The sequence below is a fragment of the Schistocerca serialis genome, chromosome 5, assembly GCF_023864345.2.
Source record: "Schistocerca serialis cubense isolate TAMUIC-IGC-003099 chromosome 5, iqSchSeri2.2, whole genome shotgun sequence".
Lineage (NCBI taxonomy): Eukaryota > Metazoa > Arthropoda > Insecta > Orthoptera > Acrididae > Schistocerca > Schistocerca serialis.
Window position 1 is genome coordinate 599,570,222 of NC_064642.1, and position 15,674 is coordinate 599,585,895.

Here is a 15,674-nt window from a genome sequence, read left to right on the forward strand (position 1 = left end):
CTGCAATCACTGGTAGTGGCGACACGCGGGTCCGACGTATACTACCGGACCGCGGCCGATTTAAAGGCTACCACCTAGCAAGTGTGGTGTCTGGCGGTGACACCACAATGTCGGCCGTTTCACTCACAGCAATTTCATATCCAACAATTTCATATTTCATATTTTAAACACTCAGAAATCACGAAATCATTACCGAGGAAGTGCGCTCCATGTAAGTAATAACGAATATTGCATAAAAATCTTAACTTACACGAATAACAATGTCTCAGAACGTATTGCATATATGAAGCGGAAAAAATTTTTTTTGTATCCACCCATGCGCGAACTCGTGTCCTTTCGTACCTTATTCCCGCGCGCTAACCACTTAGCCACGTCATATAAAATAGAAGCTGTGCTCGATTCTTGTACTATTCTGTAGAGGAACGTAGGGAAACTTCGTTGTGAAACGGTTCTGCGTAGGTCATAAATGCGTGGTAGTTCGGATGGTTTCCAATATCAGGCTTCACATAATTGCTTTCCATTATTACTTGGAAGTTGTAAACACGTTTCGATAATTGAGCTGCTCGGGAGAACACATTGTAAGCGCCATCGGCATGTATTTTGCGGTAGATGGCTAATGACACCACCTGTGGGATGCACAATGCAGTAAACTTACTAGTAGTTCCAACTTGATTCAACAGATGTCAGGGAGGAGCTTAATGGTAAGCGCCACTGTCCGTCTGTTGCGGAAACATAATGGTAAGTGACAGAGAATGGCGGCAAGTAAAAACATCTCTGAGATTATGGCAACAGTGAACATGGCAGAAGACGAGGAATATACTTCCAATGATACTAATATCTTCGAGAGGGATCCAGGATACATACGTAACGATTCACATGACTCAGAGGTATGTTATTTTGTAAATATACTGTCTTTAGTACGTTTCACGAACATAATGGTAAGTGCATGTACATACCATTATGTTCCTGAAGTACAATTGAAAATTACGTTCGCCGACAAGTACAAGATGTGTACAGTCCAAATAAGTGGTGCGAGATCGTCAAGAAGTCGGCTTGTATATAATATGAAAAGAGAGGATGTCTATCAAATACGACACTCTAAAGAAGCGTTTGTCTTCAGAAAGAAGACAGTTGATGATCGAGATGTCAACCTAAGGAAAATATGTAGGTGGAAGATGACCTCCGAATATCCATTAATTATTCATCAGCGAGTCATTTTGTCATGATATTTGGCATGAAATAAACTTCAGGAAACGTGGAAGGCAAGGACCAGTTCCTACGCTTCGACTTAAATACAATGGGCCAAGGCTTATTGAAAAGAAGGAAGTTGCTGACGTCCTGTCGCTCCTAAATTACATACATCCTGCCCACAATGGATTTTTCCTGTCACTAAAGTCAACAGTTTTAGATGAAAAAGACATTAGTAATGAGAGTGATGAATGATTTTGCAGTTTCAGTAAAGTGTTGGAGACTTACTGTAAAATTTAATATGTAATGTTCTATCACTATGTGTTGTTAATGGTGTATGGTAATGTAATAATTTTTGTATATTTCATTTGTTTTAGTCAGTTCTGAGTTTCATTTATGTCTGTATAGTAGAAGATAGATGTTTGAATCACTACAGAATAAAAGAACTGTTCAAAAAAAATTATTCAGATTTGCAGATCAATTGAAACTTTCGATGCACTGCATCTCGAAACTGTGATTTTGGCGTTTACCATTTTGTTCCCCCGAGCAGCTCAATTACTAACTAACCCATTTGTGAGAAAAAGCACACAAAGGCACAAGTAACTTCAGTCCACACTCATGTAATATACGTAAGCAGAGCCGATGTCTTGATATTTAATGATCTTTAAACTCTTATTTGCACATAAATAACACGTATTTTGAGAAAATATTGACCAAAAACGTTTTTTTGATGTAATCATTCACACTAACAACCTAACCTAACTATATTTCTAACAAAGGAAAGTAGTCTATTATGAATTCATTTTCCAACCAGATGCGTCCTCTGGTGATTCTTTTGCAGAATCAGAAAAATTACAAGTGTGTGAGAATTATGCTATGAATAAAAACTCAGCACTCTAGGGGAGGGGCAAGTGCCCCCTCTTGGCTCCTTCCATCTTCAGTCACCTATGCTCCTAATTTTCAGTTTTTCGTAAGAACCATAGACCAAGCACAAACGAACCGTGAACGAGTAAAAATGAACGGTTCCCAAAAGAAATCGGTCACCAGTGAACTAGTTTCCCTGGATGAACGAGTCGGCCCATCTCTAGTATGCATGGATGTCCAAAGGAACTTTGTGTCGTAATTCAGAATAACACAGGCACTGCAATATTGGATTTATATTGTCAAGGCCGTTGTCATATTGCTCATTATAATGAGAACTGTCGTTTTCGACGACGGAATGTGCTGAAATCATCGTGCCAAGGAAATGGGTGGTCTCATTGGCGCTCTTTAAGCCACCCCCATGAACCTTTTTCGTATCGATTGTGAGTGGCAGTTTATCTGAAGTGTTGTCCTCGGCCTCCCTTAAGAAAATCGCGTGATTTCAATTATGGGAGTCGCGGCTCTCACCTCCATCTCAGAGGTCTGGAAACAAGGCGAGAAAAGTGGGTAAGTGGTGGGGAGTTTGACTATCTCTCCAATGTCTGATGCATACACGGCCTTCCCATCGCGTGACACAACCACGATGGCCTTGGGCAAAATTGAAGTGCAATTTGGTGGCAATGTGGCATCATTAACCCACCTTACGAATCTTATGAACTTCCGAGCTGGGGCCTATTTCCCTCGTGTGTTGACACATTGCTGTTCGAAGCGTCGTCGAGCGCGAGTGTGACGTCATAGGGCGCGACGCTGTTGCACCGTTACGTAAGGGGTTGTAGGCACGTTTGACCCCACTGTAAAATTTCAGGGCCGGCCGGTGTGGCCGAGCGGTTCTAGGCGCTACAGTGTGGAACCGCGCGACCGCTACGTTCGCAGGTTCGAATCCTGCCTCGGGCATGGGAGTGTGATGTCCTTAGGTTAGTTAGGTTTAAGTAGTTCTAAGTTCTAGGGGACTGATGACCTCACAAGATAAGTCCCATAGTGCTCAGAGCTATTTGAACCATTTTTAAAATTTCAGTGTTGGAATAGGAGACAATTACGTGGCTTCAGAGAAGGGATTCCTTAACTGTGTTGCGCAGTGTATTTATCATCCCACTGCGTGATCTACCCTCATGTTCATCAGTTAAGGATAATTGCAGAATATGTAAGGATAATTGCAGAATATGATGCCACACAACGTGGCACTACACAAAACTGGCACTAATAGCATAGGCACATAGGAAACACACATGACACAGATCTGTAAGAACACGGTATTGGTGATAAGTTGAGAAAACCGTCCCAAAACGCATGTGCTACAAAATGGTTCAAATGGCTCTGAGCACTATGGGACTGAACTTCTGAGGTCATCAGTCCCTTAGAACTTAGAACTACTTAACCTTAACTAACCTAAGGACATCACACACATCCGTGCCGGAGGCAGGTTTGGAACCTGCGGCCGCAGCGGTCGTGAGGTTCCAGACTGTAGCTCCTAGAACCGCCCGGCCACTCCGGCCGGCCATGTGCTACAAAACGCCACTGTTTCCTGCGCATGTACCCCGACATCAATATGGGATATGATTACCATGCACACGTACACAGGCCGCACAACAGGTTGGCTTACTCTGGCTCAGGTGGTCGAGCAGCTGCTGGGGCATAGCATCCCATTCATGCACCAGTGCCTGTCGGAGCTCCTGAGGTGTCGTAGGGGTTGGAAGACGTGCAGCGATACGTCGACTGAAAGCATCCCGGACGCGATCGATTGGGTTTAGGTCTGGAGAACATGCAGGCCACTCCATTCGCCCGTTATCTTTTGTTTCAAGGTACTCTTCCACGATGGAAGCTCGGTGGGGCCGTGCGTTATCTTCGATCAGGAGGAAGGTGGGACACACTGCACCCCTGAAAAGTCGGACATACTGGTGCAAATTGACGTCCCGATACACCTGACCTGTCACAGCTCCTCTGTCAAAGACATGAAGGCGTGAACGTGCACCAATCATAATCCCACTCCACACCATCAAATCGCGACCTCCTTGCAGGTACCCTTCAAGGAAATAGAGGGGTTGGTATCTGGTTCCTCGTTCATGCCAGATGAAAACCCAATGAGAATCACTGTTCAGACTATACTTGGACTCGTCCGTGAACATAACCTGGGACCACTGTTCCAATGAACATGTACTGTGTTCTTGACACCAGGCTTTACGGGCTCCCCTGTGACCAGGGGGTAAGTGGAATGCACCTTGCAGGTCTCCAGGCGAATAAAACATGTCTGTTCAGTCGCCTGCAGACTGTGTGTCTGGAGACAACAGTTCCAGTGGCTGCGGTAAGGTCCCATGTAAGGCTACCTGCAGTACTCCGTGGCCGTCTGCGGGCACTGATGGTGACATATCGGTCTTCTTGTGGTGTTGTACACTGTGGACGTCCCGAACTGTAGCGCCTGGACACGTTTCTGTCTGCTGGAATCGTTGCCCTAATCTTAAGATCACACTTTGTGGCACACGGAGGGCCCATGCTACGACCAGCTGTGTTTGACCAGCCTCCAGTCGCCCTAGTATTCTACCCCTCATAACGTCATCAATATGTGTTCTCTGAGCCATCAGCACATCTGAAAATGTCTGCTCACTTACTCGCTGCACCGTACTCTAACATGCACCAACACACCTCTGCGTATGTGGACTGCTGCCAGCGCCACCATGCGACGACCGCAGGTCAAATGCACCGCAGGGTCATTCCCCGAGGTTGATTTAAGCCTGCAAAGCGCCCACCAGAGCGTAGTTTCACCATCTATCAGCATTGTCCTTAATTCATGAGCATGAATAATCATGCCATATGTGAGTCTGAACAATATTTTGCATCCACTGGGCTGTAGCATCATTCGCGACTTTCGTCATTTTGCACTTGTTGCATAAATCAGCGAAATTCAGCTCGTCTGAAATCTACTGGGAAACATTCTTTCCATTGTAAAAGGCCTAATAATTTGCTGAAGTTGTTGGAATGTGAATCAATAAGCAGTTTCATTCTCTTTGTGTTAATACATTAAATCTTTTATAATTAACAGCAAAACCATCGCCTGTATTTTAAAACCTGTTCATCTGACACAGAAGGAATTAAACTTGTTTAATGTAAGAAACTAATCTGAAGACGTAAATTGTATTCCGGTAAGCCGAAGCAGTCTATCATGACTAAGGAAGAGAGAGTCATCGTTAACGGCCGCAGGCATTATGCGTGAAGTGCAGAAGAAGAAGAAGACTCTCTACAGTATCATTAACCTAAAGTGTTTGTATCATCAGTGAATACTACACTGAGGTGTCAAATATCACAGGACACCTCCTAATATTGTGTCGGACTTCCTTTTGAGCAGCATCTTATCCCAGCGAGGCATGGACTCAATAAGTCGTTGTAAGTCCACTGCAGAAAAATTAAGCCATACTGACTCTATAGCTGTCCATAACTGCGGAAGTGTTGCCAGGGCATTAATTTTGTGCACGAGCTAACCAATCTATTAAATCCCGTTAATGTTCGATGGGGCTCATGTCGGGCGATCTGGGTAACCAAATCACTTGCACGAATTACCCAGAATGTTCTTCAAACCATTTGCGAATAATTGTGCTCCGGTGATAAGGCGCGTTGTCATCATAAAAAGCCCATCGTTGTTTGGGAACGTAACGTCCCTGAACGGCTGCAAATGGTCTCGAAGTAGACGAACACCCGGAGGACTGGGTTAATTCCATGAAAACACAGCCCACACCACTTTGGACCCACCACCAGCTAGCTCAATGCCTTTTTGACAAACTTGGGGCCAAGGCTTGGTGGAGTCGCACTGAAATCCGGATTCATGTGGCCAGGCAACGGTTTTCCATTGGCCTAGCGTCCAACCAATACAGTCACTTGCCCAGGAGAGGCGCTTCCGTCGATGTCGACATCGTGGCACTCGCGTCGGTCGTCTGCTGCCGCAGCTCATTAACGGCAACTTTCGGCGCACTGCCCTAACGGATACGTACGTCGTGCGTCTCACACTGATTTCTGTAGTTACTTCATGCAGTGTTCCTTATCTGTTAAGACTGATACCTCTACGCAAAGGCCCCTGTTCTTGGTCATTAGGCCGTCGGCCACCGCGTTGTCCATAGTGAAAGGTAATGCCTGAAATGTGGTATTCTACGCACATCTTGACACCGTGTATCTCATAATATTGAATTCCTTAACGACTACCGAAATAGAATGTCCCATCCATCTAGCTTCAACTCCCATTCCACGTTCGAAGTCTGTTGATTTCCTTCGTGTGGAATCACGTCGGAAACCTTTTCACATGTATCACCTGAGTACACATGACGTCTCCGCCAATGCACTGGCCTCTCGTACCTTGTGTTCGTCGCCTTGTGTACCGTCGCCATCTTTATATGTGGGTACCGCTATCCCATAGCTTCCGTCATAGGAGTCTGGTCGGGCTGGTTCCCTCTTATGGAATACTTATGACATTTTCATCGCCTTCATATATAACGTTTGTGAGACAACTGTTTTCTAAACATCTGGTTATTTCTTTCATTTTGTTCCAGAATTACAGTGGTTGGTGTGCATTGTCTGTCTTCTGCTCTCAAAAAGTTTTGATCTGAATCTGCTGTTACTTCATTATGTTCGTGCTACATTGATACGCACTAGCAGAAAAATCACTGCAACTGTGCCTGTACCTCAGACATAGGTGATCTATAGATCTTATGTAATTAATTTTCTTTAAATTAAGGCTATTCCATTACCGCAGAGTTTTGGCAATACTGACAGTTTAAGGAGAGGGAAATAGGCTGAAGGTGTGAATTAAAGTGTGGGTTATGGAGCGCATTGGACTAGTGTAGCCCAACAGGTTCGTTACTCGTACTGCTACTGTTTTGCAGCAGTTAACACATTTGCTTAGTAAGAAGAACACCTCGGTTCAGTTACTAGCTGTGACACAAATTTTAATCCAGTTCTTCAGCATCTATCATTATGTAGATGAAGTTGAAACTGATACATCCCAAGGAAAAATTAATTTTATAAGATCCACAATATGTGTATTTGAAGTGAATCTGAATATTCTTTAAATTGTATTAGAAGAAAGTATAGTTTCAATACAGCCAAAGAATGTTACCTTTCCAAAGCTTTCACATTGAAAAGTATCATTTTATTACAGATGTAAGGTGGCTATAAATTCGTACCTTACAAGCACTCATCTACATACTTTGCTGTGATCTACAACCACAATTAGATATCATTTGATAGGTTGTGCATCGTATATATGAATATTTAAAGAGACTGACATTACCACATACGCCTTGTATATAATTGTTAACGCTTTTGCATGAAAGGTGACGGAGTGTCTTTATTATCAAAACGGCCTAATGAATGATTTCCTGCCGGCCGCGGTGGCCGAGCGGTTCTAGGCGCTTCAGTCCGGAACCGCGCTACTGCTACGGTTGAAGGTTCGAATCCTGCCCCGGCCATGGATGTGTGTGTTGTGCTTAGGATAGTTAGGTTTAGGTAGTTCTAAGTTCTAAGGGACTGATGACCTCAGATGTTTAGTCCCATAGTGCTCAGAGCCATTTGAACCAGTTTTTGAATGATTTCCTGTACTAGTGGAAGTTGGAACGCCAGTGGAGATAAAATGGCAGGCGGAACTCAAGCCCTGGGTGGAAGGCCCGCAAGGGTGTGTTGGTCCTGCTTAAACACAGGAAGTACATGATGGACGTTGGGGCGCCTGAGCGCTGGAGCACAATAGAGTCGTGCCCGGCCAGTTTTGTAGAGGAACCAGAAGGATAACCGGGAACTCTGCAGTACTTGGACGCTGCTGAGAGGAACGAGGAAGTATCACCTCGGAAATCACACAGGCTGGGTTATTTCCAAGAATTATTACTCAGAAATGTACCATTGTACAAGTATAGGTATTCCCTCACGAACTTTCCGCCCTGGACTACAGACTAAAATATGGTTGGTCGGCGTTCGGAAGAATCTGTAGAGAGGGAGAATATTCCGGGATTTCGAGAATACGATTCGCCTTTTGCAGTTACGAGCGAGGAGAGCCGAGTCTTGCTGGGAAGCCAGCGGTGGAAAGGAAGATGTCTTCTGTGTTTGAGCGCCCATGTGTGACAGTCGTTCAGTATCAGCTTTGTTGGTACAGACGGACTTGCTGTCTTTGCGCTCAGGAGAAATTATAGTTATAACGGTTAGGCACTGCATTGTTGTGAACTTATATGATTTTGGACTTTGCCTCTGGGTTGGAAGTCACTGAGTATGCAGCGTTCAGTGATTGAGAACACTTGTTCTGCCTATACTTACGTTGAGACGTTATTAAAACTCCATCCTTGCGACTGGGAGTTCGCGTTTCTCGTCTGTGGAACACAGAGACAAGGAGACAGTATTAGAGTAGATTAGTCAGAGGACCACGTTCTGACGTCCTAGTGTTTGAAAGAGTTTTATATTGTGGCTGGAGTTGTTCCATCGTCGCAGACGTGTACGAGAACCATCACTCCGACGAACTGGACGCAATACATACGTTGATGTTGCTAATTGCTTCGGCTTATATGGGCTATAAAGCTAAACAGCTGTGATCACGCTAGTTTATTTTCACTGAGGTTCCACACCATCGTAGATCATCTTTGAAAGTAGTGTCTTCTAGTGTTTGGTACGTAGATGATGTCAGTCATTTCACGTTATTTATGTTAGATCGCGTGGCCATAAAAAGAGGCAGAGTTGGGCACTTGATCAGCAGTTTAGTTAGAAAATATAGACAATTTTAATATAAAGGGTTGTTTTTAATCTACAATAAATCTTCAATGAGAAACAACATTTATGATTTGGTAGTATTGGTTGCCTTAATGTAGAGGTTGTAATTTATATGTTAAAGAGCATTAAGAGATCCTAAGATCTGCTTCATGGGGCAGTCAGACAGGGCCAAATTATCATTTTAGCGTTCAATATTTTCCGTTGCGCACATGCATTTTACACGCGCCTGGAGTAGCATCTGGGACAGAGAAATTATTTTACTCTTGGATGTTCGAAGTAATTAATCGGGCGATCAGTGTACTTAATAAAGTTCGTGGCTAGTAATAAAATTTCATTTCCCCTGCATCAGAATCCGCTAACATGGATTCGGCACGCTTCACAAGAATGACAGTAGAAATTTCTTCAGATGTTTAATGAATTTCCTTTACCTGACTTTTCAAATAATTTCAGTGTCACAGTGAGTGGAGGTTTCTCGTGGTAAAGTGAGTTGTCAGCAAATGAAAGAGAAAAACTGTCAGATCCTTTTCTCTTCGACTTTGAAAGCTGAAAGAGTCTGCGAATTTCGCATTCGTCCCGTGCTTTCTTTGATCTTCGACAGGTGCTCGCTTCAGTGTGATTGCTGTGGAGCGACCACAAGAGTGCTGAGAAGATATCTGCTACATTTGTTTTCAGAGTGTTGATCAGCAGAATAAAGGGACCGAGTTTACAGGAGAACCCCAAGGGCTATTACCTCCTTCGTACTATTTTGTAAAATTAACTGAAGTTAGCATGCTTAACTCTTGCAGAAGCTTTGTTGTTGCATAATATGAGCCGTGCCATTAGAAGTATTGAAACAATAGTCAGAGAAAAACATAGTAATTGTCTCACCAGAAGACGTTACAAACTCAGTGGTGGATTCACACTTCTTAAATTAAACCCAACTCCATTACTAAGGATATGATATGATCAAATGCATCAGTTGTAACGAAGCTGTACTGTAATGATCTCGAAAGTATTATAGTCTTGTTCTTACGGACTAGATCACGGGAAACTGTGGTTTTTGAGCATTACTAATTCGTCGAGTCCGCCAAGCATGCCCTAGCGCAAACTAAAGTTCTTTCATTGGCAGAGCAACCCATCAAAAGCTATTTTACCGCTCATAAACTGACTCTTCATAGTAAAACAAAGCGACGTTACGCAGAGAGGTACGAATGAGCTCGAAAAAACAAACGATGCTGTTGTATAAATACAGAGTGCCGTGCGCATTTTTCGCGAACTTTTATTCGACGCTTTATCCTCCTTCTACTGTGGAGGATGAGACGGTGCAGCATAATAACACAGAAAGACCGTCCTACCTTCAGGCTATCAGATGATAAAAGAATGACGTACATTTGCTGCGGAGAAATATATTTGCACCTAAGTATTCTTTCACAAGTTCAATACCTTGCTCGAAATCATGTCACGAAATGTTAGTTGTGATCACCTTGTTTGAAATATCCAGTGTGTAACTTATCACACACAAAAACTGTGGAAAAGTTACGGACTAAAGAGATAATTTTATGAAGAGTGTAGTTAGTACTGCAACGCATGCGACAGCATTCGCTGCCTGATGATGTTCCAAGACGCCGCGCATGAAAACGGGATTCTTTCGAGGCTCATACCTCGGATTCTGTGGTGATATAAAGGTAGGGTCAAGTGTTTTCTATACCACTGGGGCCAGGGAGTATTGGTTTACATACCTAACAAAGGATTGATATTTGTGCCACTCTCCTACAGTGCAGAGTCAAATTGTATTACAAGCTTTGTCCAGCTTAGGTTAAGGAAGCAAGTAGTTTGGTTCTTTTCGCATTTGATGTGGTATGCGTTGAGCGCTAAGGGGCATATCGAGGCAGATTTAGTTCAAAGACAATTCCTTTTTTTATCATTTTCCGTATCAAAACCGAACCGTGAATTCCAAAACGGCTAAACACAGCAAATGGTTGAAATTTTTGCAGTATTTTCCTATGATGCCGATCTCGAAGAACCTTGAAATTCTCGTGATATCTTTACCGTTTCTTAGATATACAGATTCAAAGTTATTAGGTCATGGACGTTTCTGGAAGTGTTTCTTTACCATTGTTTCTTACCAAACCAGAGCTAAGTTTGAGAGTTATATTGACGTTCTCGTCTGTTTACGAGATACAGAGGTTCAAAGATACCTTACATGTACACGTAAAGTATAGAAGTAAAATGCAGTGTGAGACAGAAAAGTAGTTTATAAAGTGACGTAGCATGGAGAAACAAGCTGTAAAATGTCTCCTTTGTCATAAGAAGGTTTCTGTGGTCAGCGCGACAGAATGTCCATCCTAAGAATCCGGGTTCGATTCCCGGCTGGGTCGGAGATTTTCTCCGCTCACGGACTGGGTGTTGTGTTGTCCTAATCGTCACCATTTCATCCCCATCGACGCGCAAGTAGCCGAAGTGGCGTCCAATCGAAAGACTGGCACCCAGCGAAAGGTCTACCCGACGGGATGCTCTAGACCAGGTGTTCCCAACAAAATTTTCTGGAAGACACCCCATCTATGAAAGCACTGCCCTAGACATACGACATTTATTACTATTTCAGAAGGTTTCCGGTAACCCCATGCTTTAGTTTGGAAGCACATACAAAATTTTAGTGCGCGTAAAACCTGAAGGAAGGAAGATTGGGTTTAACGTCCCGTTAACATCGAGGTCATTAGAGACGGAGCACAAGCGTGGATTGTGTCAAGTAAATCGGCAGTGTCCTTCCAAAGGAACCATCGTGGCATTTGCCTGGGGAGATTTAGGGAACTCACCGAAGGATTAAATCTGGATTGCCGGATGAGGGTTTGAACCGTCGTCCTCCCGAATGCGAGTCCTGTGACCTAATCACTGCGCCGCCTCGCTCGGTACGTAAATTCCGGTCTGAGGTGTAAAATTCTCTCCATATGAGAGGAAAAGAAAAGGATCAGCGGAAAAACGCTGCCTTCGGAGCACAAAAAAGGTGAATATGCTCCTCTGAAAAAGCCTCTGACTGGAAAGTGGAATACCAGCTGTCTATCTTCCTGTGCACCTTCAAAAATTTCGGCATGCAAATATATTGGCGCCTTTTTCTGCTGACAGAGAAGACAGTTCTAGCGGGAAGGAGACGGAAAAGTAATACACAGGGTGTATAAAAAAGTCATCCCATTTTTAAAAATTTTTTAATTAGTTTGTTATTTGTGATATGTGCGTGAACAACATACCGTTGGAATGAGAAAACTCTGTAGTGTTACATGGTTTCCGCTAGATAGCAGAAGTGTGCGCCCACTTTAGTTCTAGTAAAAATCGTATCGGGACAACAGAAAGCTTTTGGTGTTTTGCGCATTGCGTATCAGTAATAACTGTTCAGCATGACTTTCATACTAGTACGGTGTGGATCCTCCTACAAAATGGCTCTGAGAACTATGCGACTTAACTTCTGAGGTCATCAGTCGCCTAGAACTTAGAACTAATTAAACCTAATTAACCTAAGCACATCACACACATCCATGCCCGAGGCAGGATTCGAACCTGCGACCGTAGCGGTCGCTCGGCTCCAGACTGTAGCGCCCAGAACCGCACGGCCACTCCGGCCGACCGATCCTTCTACAGCACAGAGCATTAGACGAAGGCATAGACAATTCCGAGAAACAAGTTGTTTGTGTAAAGGCAAATCGCCGGGCCGTCCTTGTGTGTCTGACAGAGATGCCGAACGCATCTGACAAGGAGTCCGCAGATATCGGTTCGCCGTGCAGCTCGACACCTAAACGTGCCCACGATGTTCGTCTGGCGTGTGTTACGTCGATGTTCACACGTGAAACCATACAAAATTCAGCTACTGCAAGTTCTTGGTGAAGATGACAAACAACAACGTGTGGAGTTCCATAATTTCGATCTTGGCAAAATGGATGATGACAGTTTTCTTCCACGCTTAGTGTTTAGTGACGACGCAATACTCCATTTAAATGGAAAGGTGAACCTTCATAATGCGAGAATATGGGGTACGGAATAACAGCATGAAGTTGTCTCTTCAACATTTAATGTGTTTTGCGCAGTTTCACGGGAAAAGGTGTATGGTCCATTTTTCTTTGCCGAGAACACTGTTAAAGAAAGAACGTTCCTCGACTGCTTGAGAACTTTCCTTTTCCAAAGTTTGATTTACCATAGTTTGACCTCATTTACCAACCGAATGGGGCACCGCAACACTGGCCTCTGGAAGTGCGGGAATTTTTAAAGCGAAGGATTACTGAACAATGAACTGGTCGCGCTGTACCAAATGTTTCAGCCTTACATTACTGGCCTCCAAGGTCACCCTATTTGACCGTATGTGATTATTTCTTGTGAGGTTTATGAAATACTCCGGGCATGTGTCTCCGTTACCAGCAACAATGAATTAAATTGAGACATCGCATAACAGCAGCTGTTGAAGATGTAACGGAACAATTTGAATACCACTCTGACATATGCCGTGCATCTCAAGGGGAGCATACTGAACACCTATGATAAAGTAAAAAGAACTTTTTGAGTTTCCCGTCCATGAAATCACAAAATTCATTGTATATGTTTATTAGTTTCAGAAATACAGATGTACCAAACCGAATGATTGTTTTTGATACACCCTGTATATCTGAAGACAGTAGACAGAGGCTATGGTATAGGAAGAGCGAAGGAGGTAATGGCAGTGCGAGAGAAAGAGCTGAAAACATTGGCAGTGCAAAGTAGTTGACAGTGCTGGGAAAAGACATAAGGAGGAAGTGACAGTGGGAGAGGAATAAAAAGGAGGAAGTGGAAGGATGGTAGCCAGTGATAATTAGAGAGAGGTTCTGTGAGAATGAGAATGAGAGAGATGGTGACAGTCATAAGACGCAGCAGCAGTGAGAAAGAGTGATTGAGAGATAAGCAGTTAGAGAGAACAAGAGGGAAACAGTGACAGTAACAGGGGACTGTAGTAGGTGGAGAGAACAAAGGCGACTGTGGCCTTCAGACAGAAGACAGTTGCAATTAGAGAGAGACATAGAGAGATAATAACAGTGAGTTAGGAGGAATGAGTAAGTGAAAATGGGCAAGTGAGAGTGGATGGATATGAGTGACTTATACCAATGAATTATTTGCTGTGTTCGAGTTACAGATACGTTAGCGCGTGGGAGTGAGAATTGAGTTGTATACTAAAATAGCCCGAATATGTTTCCATGCCTAAATTTTTAGGAAAATTTTTAAAGGTGTTGAGAAATGTAGAACGAGGCAGGTGGTAACCAACTTTTCAGAATCTTTTACACAGGAGGATATTCGCTTTTTTGTGCTGCAGTAGGAGCATTTTTTTCGCAGTAGTAAATATGTGTGGAATTCATTAGATGACAAGTGAAAGCCGCTTCATTAATCGCCGTCGGCTAGTCACATCACGTCACATTATATCACCGCTGCATAATAGCCAATCACGTCGCTGAACGTTGGCCGCGAGTTGTTCGTCCAGCGCTAACGATTCTCTGTTGTCTTCGTTACACTTCCTGTATGCCACCCGCAACGCTGGCTGAATGTGAATTACGACTAGTAGCAGACTTTCTGACAGCTACAGTCCACTTTTCCATCGTGACTTACGTTGCGATGAAAGGCACTAGTGTTTTATTTATCCGTTTGTTCACAGTGTACTGTTACGACGAGCTTAATAAAAAACGGCCACGGTTTCGTATCAGTCATTTCCTCCTTAATTTAATTTTCCTTTTATCATAACTGATATCACTTCGTTAAAGCAGGGGCAAATGATACTTGAGCTTTTTCTGAACTGGTAAAGTGAGTACAATTTGCTTGCGATCTGGCAGGATAGGCGGTTGGGCAAGCGGACACACGAAATCCTCTAAAAAGTTTTGAAATTTTGTGGATAAATAAAAGTAGTCGCAGCAGTAGTTATGTTATTCGAAGGTACGACGAAGAAAAGTTACAGTTACGTGTGATTAACATGTCTGTAATGTTAAAATATGTGACTGAAACCAGCTTAAGGCATACCTCTACAGTTTCAAAACGTGGTTTCACATTTCCTTAACCCTCTAATTGACAGTGGTTTCGAAGTTTTTATGATAAACGTCTAGACGTGATATACTGCATGATTATGTCACAGGCGACGATCTTTTGTTTGAGACAAATTCTTCGTTGATGTTCCCCAGCGGCGCTGGACTGGTTATGCCCCCGAAAGGCGGCAGGCATAGGAACTCTGGTGCATTCGTACGCAACGTGTGTTGCCTATCATACAGTCATCTGATTTGCGTGAAAGGAGGTAAGCCGAGCAAAATAGAAGTTCCTGATTCGCTTCTAAAATATCTGCTCAGAGACATTCATTGTTCTGTTTTTCTTGTTCAAAATCACTCTACCAGTTTACTGGGTTAGGTAGTGCGCGGCACACCTGGTTGGTAGACCCTACCAGTTCGGTGAAACCTCGTCGTTCCAGGGCCACTGAACAGACTACTAAACGACACCTAACGGTGCTGGTAACTAACAGCGATCATTTTACCTCTTCACAAAAGTTGTTCCCCACAACGTCATCTCTCACCTCTCGCCGTTTGCCAGAAAGATTTTGGAACAACCTACATACATCACTGGCAAACATCTGGGACTACCATCTATAGTTGGTTTTCTCCCTATTCATTGGTCTAAAAATTTTCCACACTATATAGCATGGTAGACTTAAAAATATATAATAAATTGAGTAGGTTTATTCATTACTGTTCCCAAAGAGTGCGTAGCTGCTCGATAAGGGCTCCTTTACTTTCCATGCAGTAAAATCTTCACGTCTACTTGCGACCTCCATATTTTCTAAAGTCTCGTACCAGCCTGTCATTAGCTCTTCG

General features: G+C 43.4%; 1 protein-coding gene across 1 annotated transcript in view; it reads left to right on the forward strand.

Annotated features, from left to right (window-relative positions):
* Positions 1–797: 797 nt before the first annotated feature.
* LOC126482125 (lutropin-choriogonadotropic hormone receptor-like) overlaps positions 798–15,674 on the forward strand; it is a 367,911-nt gene continuing 353,034 nt past the window's right edge. Inside the window, exon 1 of the mRNA XM_050106101.1 lies at positions 798–887. Within this exon, the coding sequence (XP_049962058.1) occupies positions 798–887 (90 nt within the window). The remainder of the gene's footprint in view (positions 888–15,674) is intronic.